Source organism: Accipiter gentilis, chromosome 12 (genome assembly GCF_929443795.1).
Source record: "Accipiter gentilis chromosome 12, bAccGen1.1, whole genome shotgun sequence".
Classification (NCBI taxonomy): Eukaryota; Metazoa; Chordata; class Aves; order Accipitriformes; family Accipitridae; genus Astur; species Astur gentilis.
Genome location: NC_064891.1, coordinates 34,785,452 through 34,804,486, shown reverse-complemented (window position 1 = coordinate 34,804,486; position 19,035 = coordinate 34,785,452). Strand labels below are relative to the sequence as shown.

General features: G+C 37.7%; 1 protein-coding gene across 2 annotated transcripts in view; it reads left to right on the top strand.

Moving 5' to 3' along the window:
* Window positions 1-19,035, top strand: part of BANK1 (B cell scaffold protein with ankyrin repeats 1) — a 148,502-nt gene that overhangs the window by 57,880 nt on the left and 71,587 nt on the right. For both annotated transcript variants that reach the window (XM_049815311.1, XM_049815312.1), the window contains exon 8: window positions 2,508-2,704. In XM_049815311.1, coding sequence (XP_049671268.1) covers window positions 2,508-2,704 — 197 coding nt within the window. The remainder of the gene's footprint in view (window positions 1-2,507; window positions 2,705-19,035) is intronic.

The following is a 19,035-nucleotide window of genomic DNA, read 5'->3' as shown; positions in this document are numbered from 1 at the left end:
GTAAAGAAGTTGTGCAGGACCTACTTCTCTCAAAAACGTTAGCTGCTATACAGTTTTAAGATTGCCTATTGTAACTCTAAGGATTTTAAAGCACACTGCGATTACAAAGGAATTTAAGCTAAAACACATACCCTTGTTGACAGAAGCTCAGCCTGCCAAGGCTTCTAAAATAAGTGACTTGATTTACACAGATGCTGTGTATTTATAGTTTCTTGGCTGGATTTTTGGTTGCCTGGTGGAAATGAAAGTCAGGCAAGACTCAATTTGTTTAAAAATCAAATTAGGGTTGTTAATGTGACTTTCGACTAAACTGTAGCCCATTCAAATACCTTGTGTCAAAACAATATTGGAGTGGGATAGTGGTGGAATATTCTTTGTCCAAAATGCAATCAATTGTCCTAATAATTTGTCTGGTCAATCCGTACTTAGCTATGGCTATTCCAAGAACTGTTCTTGTTCCTTGAATCCTTATATCTAATGGTGGGGTAGGGTTTTACTTTGTCCCATACTAACATGCCTGTAGGACAACTGATGACTGGGATATAAAAGAGAATTCAAGAAAGCTAGAAGAAACCATGTAGATTCCCAAGCTGTAGTCCTGGTTGGAGACACATGGAAACAGACGGTCTGGAATTGAAGCAATCATGAAGTTATAGCAAAAATGGGCAGGTTGAGCACAAAGAAATTACCAGGACTAACTGGTATTCATTAAATGCTCTGAGGAAATTTAAAAGTAAAATAGCTGGATTTCTGGACAGTAGTGTGCAATTTTTCAGTTCTGTAGTACTAGAAGGTGTAACTGTGATGCCAAAACCCAGTTTCTCTGGGGACCTTGAGAACTAGAAGCAGGTTACTGTGGTGTCTCTACCTACCACACAAATTAATAGCAATTGTAATAAAATAAATTTGCTGTAATGTGAAGTCTTGCTCTATAGATTTCTTGTAGTTTTTTGTAAGAGTCAGCAAACCTGATCAAGTCAGTAATTGATTGGGCACGGATAAGTAACTGGCCAAAACCAGGAGGCAGACAGTTGGAAAAAAACTTATGCTAGTGATACAAAATATTCAGGGTAATAAGGAGGAGGGCTAATTGGGGGGGGGGGGGGAAGGGAGAAAGGCCTCATGAGATTTAGTAATTAAGCAGTAAAATGTCAGATGATATTCATTGTAGGTAAAAACAAAGTGATGCAAGTGGAAAAAGCAGTCCTATGTTGTCATACAAAATGAGAGGCTTTGAGCAGGCTGTTAGCACTGAGGAGTAAGACCACACGGTTCCATGATAACATCAACTTGTTGCTAGGCAGCAGATGAAAAAGCAAATTAAATACTAGGAATTATTAGAAAAGGAATAGAGAACAAAACAGGATATAATTATGACAACACATAGATTACGTGGCTCACCCACAAGTTGAGTATCATGTGCAGCTCTTCTGTCATCTCAAAATAGTTGCATGAAAGCTGGAAAAGGTTCAAAAAAGAGCAGTGGGGCTGATGGAGTTTATTCTTTAGAAGGCACGATTAAGTAGACTGGAGCTCTTCAAGAAAGAAATTCTGGGATTGAGGAAATCACTAGAAGTGCAGAGTGGGCAGACAGGGATGGAGAATAAAATGAATTAGGTACTATCAATTGAACCGAGCAGGAGCCCGGTTCAGAACAAACTAGAGGAAGCACTTCTTCAAGTAGTGGGTAATAAAGACGCTGCCAAAAGATCCTGAAGTTGATGGTGCCTGGGGCAGGCTGGATGCATACTTGGAAAAAAGATACACTGCATGCTGATATATAGGCAAATCACTACACAACAAACCACAAGCGACTAGAAAGTAGAGTATGAAGGCAGAGGGAAGTATTGTTTATGCTTCATCTCTTTGTTTGTTTGTTTTGTTGTTGTATGTAACTTGTGGCCACTCATAGAGATAGTATACAAGACTATGCTGAAATGATCAACTGACTTCAGTTTAGCTGTGTCCCAGTCCTCCAAGGTGAAAAATAAAGTCTGTGATGGAAATTAATATCATGCTATTTCAGATACATTAATCTTTAAATTCTCTGATTTTTCATTACAAGGATAAGCAAATTCTTGCAAGTCTCTGGTAGTCATGTGAATTTTCAGAAATATCTTTTATTATGAAAATGTAGCACCATAAACCTATAAAAATATCATAAATTAAAAATATTCCTAAAGCATTAAATAATATACACCTAAGCAAAAGCGTGTCTTGGCTGTAGAATTTTCTTCCCCTTGCAAGAAAACTTATTTCTCAATAGCACTAAAGTGCTTTAAAATCCCTCTGTCAGAAAAAAAGTGAGATTTCTCAGTTAAGCTAAAGGGCTCCTTCATTAAAATATGTATGTGAATTGTAAAACTGTTAGAGGAATTGTTCTGTATTGGCAGTTTGATAACTGTGATTCCGTAGCACTAATATTCAAAGGACTTCAGTAAAAGAAGGTGGAAAGTGTTCTATAAAAGCAAAACTGTTCTTTATGAAAACTTTGTTTCCATATACAGATAGCCATTTGGAAGAATTTCCTACTCTCCTTCACTGTGCAGCCAGATTTGGATTAAAGAACCTTGCAACATTTCTACTCAATTGCCCTGAGGCCACGCGGGCTTGCAAAATAGCCAACAAATATGGAGATGATCCAGCAAGTATCGCTGAGAAGCATGGGCACAGGGAACTAAGAAAATTAATCAAAGAATTGTCAGTAAGTCCATATGCTTTTTCATATGTCATCTATAACCAGGGGACTATGGTGTTATATATGGACTGAGATCACATAGTATCACCTCAAGCCTAATATGTTGTAGTCCTGTCTGAAAATATTATTACAGTCCTCCTTTCTCAGAAAGAGGAGCCAAAATGGGGTATAGCCACTTTGTGCACTGTCGTAATGGAGATCAGAGGGTTTGGGGTGCTTGAATTTTAGGCATGTAATGGAAGGAGAACAGTGAATCAGAAGTACCTCATGTGGCCTAGCTAGATTGGGGTTTTCAGTGCCCAAACAATGGCTATATTGTAAGTAGTCTAGACCAACCATCTAGAGTAGGAGATAAAAACTTCTTTAAAAGTCACTTTAAAGGTGACTGAATTTTCTTAGCATTGCCACTCTTCAACATTCAACAAAGAGCGGTTGCCCTGCCTTGACTGTCCACTCCACTTTGAAGGAAGGCTAAATTTTACCACCGTTTGTTAGATGGAGTAAATCTTTCTTCAGCTGGGTATGCAGGAAGGGGTTTGGGCAATAGTTGCCTTTCCACGTGAAAGAAATAGAATAAAGGCCTATGAGTAGTTCTAGCATGCAAACTATTGCCAATAAAGTCTAACAGAATTGGCAGTGTAAAAAAGCAATGTACTGCAGTAACATTTCAGACCTTTAACCTATTTTAAGTCTTTATTGTGCTAACTGTAATAGGAGCAGATATGATAATTCTTACCTCAGAGGTTTTAAAGCCTAGAGAACAAATCAGGTAAATCATAGATCAAAAGAAAGACAGGATGTGAACATTGGCATAAGTAAGCCCATGTTGTGGAGACCTGACGCAGCTTTGCTGATGGTGCGATTTTTTGTTTGTTTGTTTTTTGGTGTTGAACTCCATGTTCGCAGACAAATGGTAACAGACGTGTAAGAGAAGAAAATACGTGGAATGAGAGCCAGAAGTTTCACTTTTCTGTTAACCAATCATCTTGATGTAATCATGGATAGACATAAGACCAAAGATGGCATTTGAAGAAGTAGAAGATAATAACTGTGTAGATTATGTAAAAGAGAATGTTTTGCATGACTAAGGAGGAAAATGCAAGAAACTTAAGGGTAGTTTAATGTAGAAAGAGATACCATAGGGAATGGAAACACTGGCTAACTGAGGTTACTTATTAAAATTCTAGAGCAAGGGCGTAGGGATTGGTCAAGTTTTTTCTTTGATACAGTCGGCATCTAATGTAAAGGTGAAGGAGAGGCATTGGGAAAACTGAAGACAAGTTTATTATGATAGTGTTGAACCATGAAGATGGCTTTAGTAGTATTTCATGAGCAGATTTTTTTTTTCCAGTGAGTTCAAGGGGAAGAAAATTGCAGCCCCTGGAGCCTAAAAGTAAGGCATTTTGGCAGTGGTCAAGATGCTGAATGAGAATATGCTATTGAACTTTTTGTCATTGTTGAACAGCTATTGACACAGGCTCTGAAAACACTGAGGGTGGGAGAATATCTGCTAAGCAGGTATTTCTCCTTTTCTAATAACTATTAAAGAAAGCTCATACCTAATTGAGGATGTGATCTGGTGTCTTTTCTGAAGTGACAGAATATTTTCTTGCATTTACTTGAACAATGAATCTGATCAGATCTCAAAAGCACTGCAGAGCTTTTTCTATTGATGGAGTGCAAAGGGGTGTTGTACTACAGAGGTGATAATTTTACCTCCGTTTTTGATACTATAGTTGAGATCAAATTTAACTGAAGAAAATGTGATCCTCCTTACCATCCAGCATAAAGCTGTCCACAGAACCAGGCTGTCTTCCTGAATCAAGATGTTAGTAATTTCACAGTTAACAATTTCTAATTGCCATAGCTGTCTCTCAGTCATCCTTGCACTGGTCAGAGAGTTCCTGCCAGTAACAATCTGATGTATAAGGTCAGGTCCCTCAGCTCCTGGAGTTTACCAATTTGCCTTGAAGTGAATGGAACTGTGTTCCCCAACATCCCTACCTGTGGGTCTGGCTAGCTGCCATCTTTGTATGGTCAGGTACCCCCAGTACACACTATGTGTAATGGATTGGTAAGACTAAGCAGAATGTGAATAAGGTGATATTTAACTCTCAGTGAGATACCTAGATTTCTTTTCTAAGATGATCGTATGAGTCAAAGAGTCGAGCATGGAAACAAAGGTTCCATGGTTAATTTAGCATGTTTAATGATAATGGTTAATTCCATAGGACATTTATTTTTTACACTAGCATTGTAGAAACTTACCCCCTTGCACTTCAGATGTGTCTTTGTTGTGCACCCCACACGGGACTGGAGGCTTCAGAAAATGGGTAATTTTCTTTTATCCTTGGAAACGCACTCATATTCAACCTCATGCTATAGTTTGGAGCCTCTGTAAGAGGAGATGTAAGCACACATGATACAGGCAGTTTACAATTGATATGCATTGAGAGAGTACATTGCGCTTTATGTTTTGGTAGACCTTCAGTGACGGAAGGCAGTGTTTGTGAGGGTGATACATTTCACTCTAAAAAGCATGCAAAGTATGTGCATGCCTCTGATTAGCTTTTTTTTTTTAGTAGGATTATTGATTGTCCTAATAAAGTCTTAGTATAAAATCATCAATCTAAAACATGGATTTATAATGATAACTCTGACTTTATACAAAGTAATTTTTCATTAAAATGGTTCTTTTATGGTCCATATCTGCTATTGTTTGCACGTAAACAGTTAACAATAGTTGTTCTCTGATTATGATGACTGCTTTCCCAAGTGTGAATACTTACACCAGCACTGAAGTAACAACAGCTCTACTACCACTGTAAGCATGTGTAGTCTGATTAGGACGTGCAGTTGTACTACCCACTTTCAGTTGATTCAGACTTACTAATGCAACACAAGTAAAAATTGGAGCATGCTTCAAGTCTGTCAAATGTGTAATATGGTATTTTAGAAATGTTAGTTCCAACCACTGGAAGAAAAATGGCTTATTTTTGTCCCCTGTAATAGTGCACTTAAGAACAAAAACTCTTACTGTACTTCTGTAATTGATGGGAATGTGGAAAAGAAATATTTGCATGGCTCTAAGCCAAGCAGAATTTAGTTTAACCACATTCCAGGAACTTCCCGTTACAGCTGGACTATTGAAATTGCTCATTATTACAATAGAAGTACTTTTGTACTTGGCATACCACTCAGTGTTTTAAAATTGTTACCTGCGTTTTGCCATTCCTTTAAGGAATAACTGCAAAATACACACAGTAATTCATCACTTCTATCTTAAAGAGCAGTCAGGTTCCAGAAAAATGAGTGTATTTGTCCAAAATCCTGAACGGTGTCTTTCATTTGCCTTTGTGCTGGAGAATCCTTAGGGAAGTAAGAATTCCCTGAGGTGTATAGAGAGAGAGAAGCAAAAGAAGTGGCACCACCACAGCTACTGTTTCCACCTTCAAGCCCAGGGCCTTGCTGTGCAGCCCTCTTTGGTGGCTGGTGAGGAGATCTGTGCTCAGTGCTTTTTGGTGATGCAGCTTTGCTGGTAAGGCCCTTCAGCTCCCATGTCCAGCAGACTAACTGGAAAGGTGCTCGGGGCTCTGGCAAAAGTGAGCTGTAGGAGCTGGGTAACTTGCATGCTGAGTCTTCTGTATGGCACAAGTTCCTTGGCCTTGTTTGAAGGGAAAACCTCTTTTCTGGAACTGGACGCTGACAGTGTTGATGTGGGGAGTGTTACAACCACAGAAGGCAGATCTGGAGTGCCTGGTGTGCGTGCTGGGAGCTGATCTCCTGATTTGTGTCAAAACAAAGCACAAGGGAAGGATCGTGTAACGTGGCATGCTTCTGTCGATACAGTTGTATGAATGGGGGGGAAGAGATTTTCCCCTTTTAGTACCAGCGTTATACGCAGGGTCATTAAATGCTAAAATATCACACCCTTTAAGAACCTGCGTAAATGTGTGCTTCCACAAGTGGTAGTGTCTGCCTTCTCTATGAGAAATCCTGCATTTCAAACACTCCTTGAAAATGTCTCCTTTGTGCTGAGGGAACACTGCAAGACTTGACCCATTTGTGTTAGAGGTACTAAATTGATGGAGCTGTCCCTAAGAGTCTTTAATGGGGATTATGATAAAACTCACCTTCAAATGTGTCAGCAGTTTATTAAGCAAATTGTATTTTTCTTGCATTTTAGCCCAAAGCTGCCTAAATGGACATTCATTTCCAGTTTCTACATGTTTCATGATAGTTTAGATGAAGTAATTCCCTCTTCTGTAGCATGACAGAGGAATATCACTTAACATTCCATGATAACATCCTGAATTGTTACTTTATCTTGTGATTTTATTCCTCTATAGAGCCAACTACTTGAATATTCTCCATAATTGCTTTTAAGTTGAATTGCTTGAATCAAGTGTGTGAACTTAAAACTAGTAAGCGGCGTTCAGTAGGAATACTGGCAGAAATCCTTGTCTCGGAGTATCTGAACAGAGGAAACGATGAGCCTTTTGAGTTTAGTTGATCCAGCTGATGGCTCAAATGCCAGTAAGAAAGGCCAAAGTACTTTCGCTTTCCATTAGCCACATGCTTAAAACATATCTGCAGTCAGTTGTTACAGTACCAGTGGTAGGTAGTACCTTGTTAAGCTACAGTAGTTCTCTGGGGTATCGGGGCTCTATTTCTGATGTTTGTCTTTTGCACATGTTCTGTCCCTGAAAGCTGCTTTGACACTAGCTTGTTCTTGTTGCCAGCTGTGGTCTTCTAAGCCTAAGTTCCACCTCCAGAAAATAAAGAAATCGCTTAAATGAAGTTCCTATCCAGCACACAAAGGAAGACTTTAAAAAAAAATAGATGAGAGAAATTTCTAAGCAGTAAGTGACTAATGAGGGGAGTATGTTCAATTTGTGGCCTAACTATTTAAAATTGGAGGTTGCACTGATAGCCAATTTTAGGCATTTGTGCTTTGGCATGGGCGTAATTCTTTGTTCCAGCGCTTCGGGTTGCTAATTTCTCTCTTCTTTTACCAAGAACTGTGCTGCTGAATGTGTCGTAGTCAGGAAGATTACTGTGTACCACTTGTAGTATACATCACAGTTTCTAAGAAAAATACAATTGAGAAAGTGTTTTATTGGTTGTTTAATGCAAATGACTTCTGATTGTTGGCTTTGGCCTTAAAAGCAGATTCCTAGGGGTGACATAGATGTTATCTAAATATAAAAATTGAAACAGTCATTTCATGTTGCCACCACACAGTCGAGACAGCACAAATTCATTTTTATTTTTTTTGGTTGCCTGAAATCTACAGCAGAAAATGCAGGTTAATTGAGCTTTTTTAACCTGCCCAAGATCTGTGGCCAGGCCTGTGACAATCCATGGCAGAACAATGGACTGATGGAAGAATCTTCTTCCTCTGCCACCAGCAAAACTCTGGATTTCTTGTTTAGTACAATTTTCTGTCTGCTTGGATGCTTCAGGCATCCCTTAGGCAGCTATTGAAAATATAATAGGTATTTAATTCTGTACATATTGGTGAAGTTCCTCTAGAATTGCATAGATCGAGACAGTGCACTGGATAGGCCTTTCACAAGAAGCTTTTTTTTTTCCACAAGCAAGAGTTACACATCAGTTCCGTTCTAACTCTGTTGAGTTACATCGTGCAAAGTCTAGACCCATAGCTACTGAGCTCTCTGCTGTTAACAGTTCCCTCAGTAGCAGAAAGATACATAATCATACAGGTGGTCATAATTTTCATTCAGAGCCTGTTTTATGGAAGACAGATGTTTTAGATAAGTTGGGAGGAGAGGGCGAGGAGGGGAGATGTTTTTGTTTTTGAAATACCAAGCTATATTTTTATAAATCTTAGCAAACTTAAAGGATGGGCAGGGATGTAGGTTGGCAAGTAATTTATCATTGTATACCTCTCCCCTCTCATCTCTCTCTGTCTTATTTTGAAGTGAATGGTTGAACCAGAATACAGAATTTCTTCAAGTATCTTCAACTTGATGAAATAGAAAAGAATCTACAAAAACAGTGTATTGTGCAAATTGAGGGTACTTTTTTCCTCAGTTGTTATATGCAAAAAGAATCTTACTTTGCTTTGTGGCTACTATCGCCAAATGACAATAAGTCTTTAGACGGCAGGAATCCCTTCAACAAGGATTCTCTTGGTTTGCTAGGGAGTTCTAGAAGCTCATCAGGAATCAGCTTTTCTGAACACAGAAGTATTATTCTTACATGTATGTTTAGCTTTGTGTTTCTATAAAAGGCTATATGATACGGCAGAGCTCCTCAACAGGAAATTATTATCTTTTTAAATCTGGTTGCAGTATCTTCCTGAGCTATTAATTCTCTGCTGGGGAAGGACCACATGTAGAAAGATGAGGTGGATATATATTAAAGAATCTAAAATTAAGTGAATCTGATTGCTATCAATATTTGTTTAATTACTTTAAATGTTACTGTACTATTGCAGTGGCTCATAGCTCATTACTTTCAAATAGCTGGGAGAGTACATGAAAGAGAAGAGGATTACTCTGGGTTCTGAAATTCGTGCTAATCCACTAGTGATTCTGTGGTGAAGCCTGCTGGGATTTTATTCTTGCCACAATATTTTAACGTTCAGAAATTTTGGTTACGTGCATCCTTTGGTACACTGGAAGTTACTTAACTGAAATGAATAAGTGAATGTATTCCTTGATACTTTTTTAGTGACTGGATATTCACAAAGCAAATTCTTAAACTTCTTGAGGAATTGGAGCCAAGTCCTGTGAGTTACTGCCAGCTGATATGCAAATGTTATCCTATGATTTCCATCAGGTGTTTCACTGGGTTCTCTTTCTTTTCCAAAATTGCTTATGGAGAGGCTTCCCATTATTAGTGCTTGGTGTCCTATGTTTAAGATTTGGTTTGGGGAGTTTATTATTTTTATTTTTACTGGCTGACAAGGTTTCCCTCTTCTCTTTTTCACGTGGTCTCAGAGGGACATGCTCCCTGTGATAATAACTTGCTGGCATATACTGCCTTTTGAATTCAGACAATTTATGTTTTGTGAAGAGATAAGGTACAGACTGAGCATGGAAAAGTTTGGCTTTAAGGAAAAAAGGCTAGATTTCTCATTTTTTTAAAATCACAGTCATTAAACACGTTTTTAAAGTTTCTATGTAGACTTTTATTCAGGCTAGAACCTTGCACCTGAACTGTGATTAAATCTTCTGTCATAACTATGAAATTGAGTACAACAGTCTTGCAAAAAGAATGATAAATGGAACTGTAGATTTGGAAACCTTACTTCTGTATGAGATGCCTATTGAAATTTGTGTATAATTTAAAATGAACTAGGATGGTTTTTCCAAAGAATTGTCCGGTAATTTGTCTTATCTTTTGATGTTCTGTAACTATAGCAGTGACACAGTCAGTTATTTGCAATTCACTGTTTCAAAAAGCTTTTACAATTTTTAAGGGAAACTTGAATACTAATGGAATTTCAGGCAAAATGCTTGTGAACTACAAACAGGGAAAATGAAAAGGGTTCTGGGATGATGATACCTCTGTTCCTAAATGTATTTAGGATTGTAAAACCAAGGGATTTCCAGAGGTCCTTCTAAACTGTTTTGTTGACAAGGCAACCTCAGCAAAGATACTTAGCTGAGAGACTTTTTGGGAAGGTGGGAGGGGGAGTGTCCGGTTTTCCAGAAGTAGTATTTAGGCTGAAAGAATCATCCGTATCATTCATTTGCCTTATTAGGCTCTGAATTTGTTTGCACATGTGAAAAACATTTGGCTAGGCTGTTTATGTTAATGAAAAATGCAAATACAATACTTTACAGAAGTGAGAGAAAATAAAAGTGACCATATTATGTTGTAGAAATCAATAGCATGCCTGTGTCAAATCTGGCCTCTGCATCTTTAAAGAAGTGTGAAAATAAATATGTTCAGGTAAATAAAGACTCTACACTAGCCTGAGGAGGTGTTAGAAGGTACATGATAAAGATATGTAGAATAATTACGGTTTTCAAAGTAAATGAGCTGCTTCTGCTTAACCTTTCTCATGGTAAGTGAACAAACAAATTTGACATGAAATACTGTTCTGTATAAGATGTAATTTCTCTATTCAGCTAGTTAAGATACCGCTGAAGCTAGAAGCATAGGAAGGATTCAACAGGCTAGAGATTTTTGTGGATGTTGAGAACTTTTAGTCACTATGTAGTGTGTTGTTTTCATCATAAGGGCATGAATCCTCTATCCAAGTTGCTGACCAGTTGCATGAGGTTAAAGAAGAAATTTTCCCAGGGAGAAGCTACCCCATAGTTGTCCATTACAATTGTTCCTTGCACCTTTCCATCAATTTTCCTGCACTGACTGTTCCAATAACTTTCCAATAATATTATTAGGTAAGAAGGTTGCCTTTTTATTTCTTCTTCCTCAAATACAGACATCTCAGAAGCCCTTAAAATAGAAAGGAAAAGGTGAAATGATCTAAAATCATCTGCTAGCTCCAGGTTTACTACAGAAGGAAGGATTGCTGGGGCATTCCAGTGGAAAGTCTAGAAGCAAGTTTTGGGTCTTGCCTCTGTCAGTTGGAGCAGTTTGAAGGTATATGTATAACTGTGAAAAAGCAGGTTAACCTTGATGAAGTATATGCTCTCAGTGAGACTATTCGGAGTATGCCCTTTGGCTGCCTCCCAGTGATCTGGAAGGAATTAAACATCATCATATCTTACACGTTCTTGAGCATACGGAAAGATAGCATATCAACACCACCTTTCTCCAGTCCCTCAGAAGGGAAAAAACAGAAACAAAAAACCCCACAGAGCAAAACTGTAATAAGGGGTTTTCAGCTTCATGTGGGAAAATGATGGAAAATTAGGAGGGGAAAGGAGCTGTTAAAGTTGTTGTGGTAAATATAATCTGTAAGCCAAAACCACCTACCTTCTGAGTGACATTGTGGGGTCTGAAGGGATCTTTTTGATCTCAAAGTCCTGAGAAAAACTAGGTGGAGAAGCAAGAATTAATGAGTAAAGTTAGGTAAGAGGCTTGCTGTGTCCTTGGTAATCTGAAGGTTCAGAGCTCTGCACAGATCTAATAGTGACTTATAGACTTTCCTACAGCTGTAATTTATTGCTTAATTAGAAAAATTGTCTTTAGGCTCTACATCAATAGAATGACCATTAGGGAAAGGCATTTCTCAAAGCTACCAAGCCCATTATGTGGAAACTGCTTAAGAAAATCCATTTCTGCCCTGCATAGTGTTAGTTCTGTTTAACACAGTCATACACAGTCTCAATTTATAATTCTGTCTGAGGACTCGGCACAGAAGGCACACTCTTTATTTTGCCTTCTATTCTTCCAACCCCCATATATTGTTTTACAATAAATGATTCAGTATTTCATTGCCAGGACTATAGGATGTCTAGCAATAATAATTTCCTTTTCTTACGTTTGATGCAAACTTAAAAATGGTTTCTGAGTTCCTTAACTCAGAAGAACATGCAGTGATTGACATACATATGTTCACTTCATGAAGAAAGCCAACGTGTTAATAGATTGCTTTATAATACATGTTTAATAACCATCACAATTGCTATAATTGAAATTGTATGCTTGTGTCTGTAATAGACAGGAGCAGCCTCCCTCAACCCCATGAGCTACGTGCCAGAACCTTCATGTGGCTGGCAGCAGCAGTATATGTATATCAGAGGTTTGGGACTTGTTCTCAGGCAGAAGTTGCTAATGGTTCTCTACAGCTCTTTCTGTTAGTGTGAGGCATATAACTGGATCTTGGCACTCTCTGATGATGCCAGTCCTATGAACCACATTGGCTTGATTTTACTTGCCCCTGAGATTTCAGGTTATTTTACTGCTCCTCTATAGTCTTAGGGTGACCTGGGAACCATCCTTGAAATATTAGAGAACTGCTTAAGACCTGCAGTTGGCCACCTGTGGCCTTCTGATTTCCAACTGAGTTCATCTGCTCTTAATAAATACCACTTTCTGAGAGCCACAGGAATGAAAGTAGGCAGGAAAGTCTCCTGCCATATGGAAGACACTAGCAAGTTCCCTTCAGGCTACCTAGGAAAACAGAAATCAGTATCTGTACCAGGCAGGGAAGTAATATAATAAGTGTGATTCCTAATTGGATCACTTAATCAAACCTTCAAAGATCTTTTCTAATGAGATAGATTTTTAAAAAATGCTGGCAGTTGATAGCATGTACTGTCTTACGTAAATGGGTCAAAGGGTTGAACAAAAATTTCCATGGAGACTTTATATGACTCCAAGGTGCTTTCCAAATTAATTAAAGTCTTGTGTTGCAAGGAAAAGAGGTTAAAGGTGACAAATTCTAGTACTGGTGCCTAGATCTGCAGTCAGTTCTGGCCAGCTCATCCTAGGGACACCTGTCATCATTGACAACATCATCAGTGAAGTTATAACTGTAAAAGCTAGTGATTTTTACAGATTTCTTTCTTCCTCTCTTCAGAAAAGTTAAACAAGACAGACCTAGGTACACGCCTGAGCTAATCATGCACATACAGAACAAGAAAAAAAGCCTCCTTCTGGAAAATCCAAAATAGATAATTTCAGAATGTTGAAAGCAGTCATGATTGAGATCAGTAGTGAGAACTGTTCACCTCCTTTTTTTTCAGATTGTTAATTAAAGAATAGTTATTTATTTTAAATTTCTTTTTCTTTTGTGCATATTAAATGCACCCATGTAATGCAAAGAGAAAGATGATATTTCTTACTAGTTTTTTAGTAAATAAAATGACCAAGGAGCAAGTGTGCATATACAGTACAACGGGACTGCGTTGTGTTGTGCCTCATGAAATACGATGTGCTAAGTTAGAGCTTGGGCACTCAGTGAAACAGGCTTCTGTCAGACCCTTGACTGTGAATCATTACTGAAGAACAATTAATGCACAGTGGCAGGAGCAAAATGCAGCACATTGTTCAGGCAGCACTTGACTAGGAGGAGTAGTTAAAAGACTTACTGGAGTTGAAAATCTCCAGGAAGGTGGTAAACAACTGGGTAGGATTTTAGCAGTGATTTGCTCTATATCTGCAAGCAGTAGATGCCAGCAAAAAGAGCAGATGGTAGAAGTGCATGAGCAGAGGCTTTAAGCAACCTTTGAAAAATGCAGAGCTGGTGGGCTACTGTTGAACAAAAATGTCCTTTCCACAGAGCAGAATAACATACTCAGGGCATAAATGAACAAAACCACACCTTCATAAGAGCTGAAGTTTTAACTACCTACCACAGTAGAGGTGAAAAAAGTAAAGAGATTTGGAACAGAAGATGGTACAGGAATTTGCACTTACTTGGCATTGAGAATTTGTTCTTAGAGAGTTATTTCTAATCTGGATTTTTCCATCAGCAACTGAAGATGACCAGGGGTGAAAATATACATTGGACAAGGTATGCTGATCTAAATAGAGATGGAGAAGCTAAAAACGATCACTAAAGTGTCTGGAGTTCTGAGGTACTGTGACTGTGAGCGTCAAACTAAATTATACAGCATGGCACCATGTTCTCATATACATATAGTCAAAATTTGGTGCTTGTGGCTTATGTAACATGGCCACTAGCAAAAATAAATGCCATTATACCCAGAAAATGAGAAGGATTTAGCAGGATTCCAAGAATTTTAAAAGATTAATATCCTTTTGAAAAGCTTGTGCTAAATGAAATGGATCATAAACAGCTTTATTGCTGTTGCCTAAGAAGTCCATGAGGACTCGGGGGAAGGCTAGCCATGGATCATGGTCTGAACACCATACATGGCAATCTGGTTGTAAAGGAAAAATTTAAAAATATGTATTGGATTTTGAGAAAGTGAACTTTGTGATCTACTGCAAAAAGGGCTATGGAGGGTTTGTGGATAGTAATGATGACAATAGTACAAAGCAACAAAGTTTGCATATTCCCAATCATTACTATAATAAGTTTTTCTGCTACATAGGTGGGATTTCTTCTCTTTTTTAACAGGATAAGACTGGAAACTTTTATACTGTTTTGGGTCAATACATTATAGAGGATGCAAACAAATACAAATGAACAGAAAAATCTATGGCAGGAGAGACAGATATTTTATACTTGCATTGAATGAACCATATGGTTGGAGACATGGCTAAAACTTTTTATATAAAAAGTCAGAAATATAGGCCAGGTCAAGTGAAAGAATTCATTGTTGATAGTTCGTGAAGAACTGGGTCCCTAGGGAAAGGTAGACACAGATTTGTTTATATTGCTGGGGGCAGGGGGAATCATGTATTCTATATTTTTATTCTCATTTCCTTAAGAGAGCTTCAAAAGATGTTTCAATAGCTCTCACAGCAAATGTAGATAAACTAGTGATTGGGTATATCAAATCTTAATTTTGCTGGATAACACTGTACTTCACCTAATAACATGAAAATTGACCATATTTACGTGCACAAGAGCAAAAGGCTTTGCAGTTAGATACAGGTTTAAAAATTCTAGCGCTGCTATTCATTATTTTTATTCTTAAAAGGCTAGTGAAAAATGGTATTAAAAAGTAGCTATATGCTAACAGGCTGTAGAATTATACTTGGATCGGTATTAAATCCTGTAAATTGGCAGATAATGCAAATGAATCATGAATTGTCATCTTCTGTAACCAAAAAGGTTGTGCTCTTGGTAGCAGAGGACAGTTGTAAATGTGAAGGGCTACAGCAACAGAGAACAGTCAGAACTCAACATGAGTTTGTGATCTAGCAGCTCTTTATGCAGGACTGTATTTAGAGTGGTCTCAGTGATTGCAGATTTCAGTGTTTTCACAAAAAACAGTGGACTATTTTGGAGACTAACAGGAGATTACCATAAAAAGCTAGGGCATCAGAACTGCAGGATCTAATCCATCCAGAGGAAAGAAATGAGTTATTGCTACCTGACAGCAGTGATGTTGACATATTTTAGAAGACTTGAAAATCTACCCACATTTACAAGAAGTCTTGTGGAGTATTTGAATGCTACTAGTTTGTTTGGTTAATAAATTGATTGTAAGAATTTTAATTGCCAAGAACCCTAGCTTCATGCTGCTTGTTTCAAACATTTTCCCTGATAGTTTGTGAGACTTGAATTCATCATAGCCTCAATAAGTTTGTGAGTCATTTTTGATATTCAGAATTGTAGTTTGACCTTTCTTTTGGATTTCTCTAGTTACAGCTATTCCATTTCTAATACTTAATAGTTGGCAAATTTTATTGTGTTCATTATAATTCAGTTAGCAGGGAAATGTTAATTGAATACTGCTAGTTTGTTTAGATCATAGCTCTAGATTAAATTGCAGATGTTTCTGATTGGAGGAAGTTTTGTGTTAGATTGGTACACAAATTATTATAATGGTCTTACAACTGTTTTTGATTCTATTGGTACTACACCAAGCTCATTACATGCTGGTATATAGGATAGGAATGTGGTTAAGATTTGTTCCTGGGTGATTTGGGGAGTAAATGCTTCCATGGTTACTGAAATCTTCAATTTTTGGTCTCAGCATTGAGAGGAAATGTATATGAACATCCCTACCTCTAAATCAGTGTCAATAGTGCAGTTTAACAAAGTTATTCTAGTCTTTGGCTCATAACATTTGCAGTTCTGTTTTTAGTGAAACATTTTGTAATTTTAAAGATGTTCTTGATTACATCCTTCAAGTGTTAGTTTAGAAGCAATATTCACATATCAATGTAGCTTGTATGTGAGAGTACATGGTGATCTTTCCTAGAGCTCAGACGCACAAAACATCATGCATTAAAATGTGATATTATGAATAACAAGTAGAATTATCTCACATTACAAAAATCTGCCAGAATTTGTCATCCTCTAAATCAACAGTTAATTACCAAACTGTATACTAAATTTTTGTCCCAGCTCCCACGTTTTAAGCATTGCATGCTCAGAGTTTGCTAACTTTTTTCAAGATTTAAAGATTGAAGTTTATTTGATAAATACACATATTAGACACCCTCCATTCCCATCACCTTGAATGATCTGCAAGAAGGACTAGAGATCTAAGTTCAGAAATCCCCCCAAAATCATTGCCCTTGACCCATTAAGCTCATATTCTACATCTGGATACAGAAGAGGGATAGAGAAAAATTTTGAGCCACAGACTTTACATGTGTTATTCCCCATCTTAGCTGTCTGTAGCTACCAAGAGGAGCGAATGTCAGAGCAGTGCCTATGAAGCCATTTATTTATAAGAAATGGACCTACAGAATCTCAGCTTTCCTGGTATTTGCAAGCTTCTAAGTCTAGCTCTGGCTTTCTGTTACTCCCATCACAGCTAATCTCTGAAACAGGCCAGAGCCACGTGGGTGTAAGATGCCTGACCCAACAAAAAGTCAGATTCCATTTGTGTTTTTGATCTATTTCTAATTATAATCACATTTTTTGATGTGGTGCTGATTAGGGGTGAGGTGCACTTTCATTACAGGCTTTGCCCATTAACACTAAAATTGTAGATATTTTAACATCATAAGTAAGGAACTTATTCTACCCAAAAACCAGTATCAGCAATACTCAAAATCATGATAGTGATGTGCAGCTTCTGAGTAGAGTTTGCAGGAACACAAAATTTATCTTTTGTGATGGTGAATCCTCTTTCCCTCATTCAGGCTGTACATGATGGTTAGGTATTATTGCCCAGTAAGCTTGATTAGTCTGAGATGGAAGGGGCCTAAATTTTATTCCTAGGGAAGCTTTAAGTTCTGGCAGAGGCCTTTAATAAATATAATTCTGTGTAACATGATATTTTGTTGAGATCCCAGTTATACCTGTGTGAAAAAGCTAAGATTTTTCCTAAGACTAGCTATTGAAGATACTCATTTTATCTTCGTCAGTTCTTTTCTTCTGTCTTTTTAGTATTACTTTATCTCCATGGACAGGAGGTCGGTAAAAAGAATTGTGAATATGTCAGGTGTCTTTAAACCTGCCTCCATCTGGGCTTAGTCTTGCACTGTGCTTTGCACTCCAGCTCTTGTAGACATAATCAGGCTTTGAGAATACTCAGCAAATGGAGTATTAGGTCCCTGAAGCATCATAGGTTCAGTGGATGCCTGGAAAGGAGAAAATGTCATTCATAGAAGTTCTTCGGTCCTTCTTCAGGAAAAGCTTCTTTTCCTAACCTTTTTATACAAAAAAGGACTGGAGTAAGTAAAAGAATGAAATGGAAACAAAGCAGTATTTAGGTGAGAGTCCTAACATTATTTGCAAAGCACAGGACAGTGTTGAGCAGAAGGCAGGACATAGAGATGACTCTGATCTATGGGCTAAGCAGAGGTCAACAGGAGGAGGAGGAGAAGAAAAAAGTGCAGAAATCGAATACTTTTTTTATTAATGATTTCTAAGAAACCAACAAGTTCTGCTTCACGGAAGTTACAGATGTTGCATATGTAGAATTTACGTAGGTAATTAATAATTTTGTTTGTTTTGTCTTCCCCACACCAAAATTTCTGATACTTTATCCTGAAGTTGCTAATGTAGTAGAGATGGATTTGTGGGCATCTACCCAATTCTTTACAGTTTTGGCAAGTGACAGGGCTACAAGTTGCCCATGACATGAGCTTATGTCCTTTGGGCTGAGTAGGTCGTTCTGTCCCAGGAAACACAGCAAATAAAGAATCGAACCCTCAGTTGAATACGGAAGTTATGAAGGTTAACTCTGATTATTGTTTTTTGTTAGACCTGGTTGCTATTTTCACTGGAAACCATTTATTTGATTATTTTTTTTAATCTATTCAGTTTATCAGTTTATTCACAGCTACTGCATTTTGTTATGACTTTGTTCCATAGTTCCAAGCCCTCTATAAACACATTGTAGTTTGGGTGCTTTCAATGTCATTTCTTCTTTGTCACTTCTTACCTCAGTCAAAATTATGTTCTTTTTACTATTAATCAGAGAAGTGCAACACTAGGAAAAGGATGAATGCCATTGGGGCTGTCAGGTTTTATTTTCTACACAGAAATAATAGGAGGGTGTTTTCTAGGGTTAGAGAGAGATAAAGGGAGTAGAAGTCAGGAAGTTTTGTTGTATGAATAGGTGGGGGTTTTACGTATGTGAGATTTTTGTTTAGTGCTACCTAAATTATGTATGCTAATAAAATTATGGTACTTGTATAAGATGCTTTTGTATTGATTACGTGTGACGTGGATATGTTAAGAAGGTGTAAAGCTATTTTAGTCTAGTTTTAATTTTCTCTGACCTAGCAGAGTGCTGACTGATGGACTTGGAACATGATAGCGCTGTTGTTCAGCCTTATGTGTTCTTATTCCACATGGAGAAATGTTTCATACCTTTACATCAGAAGAGTCTCTCTTATTTTTTGACCTC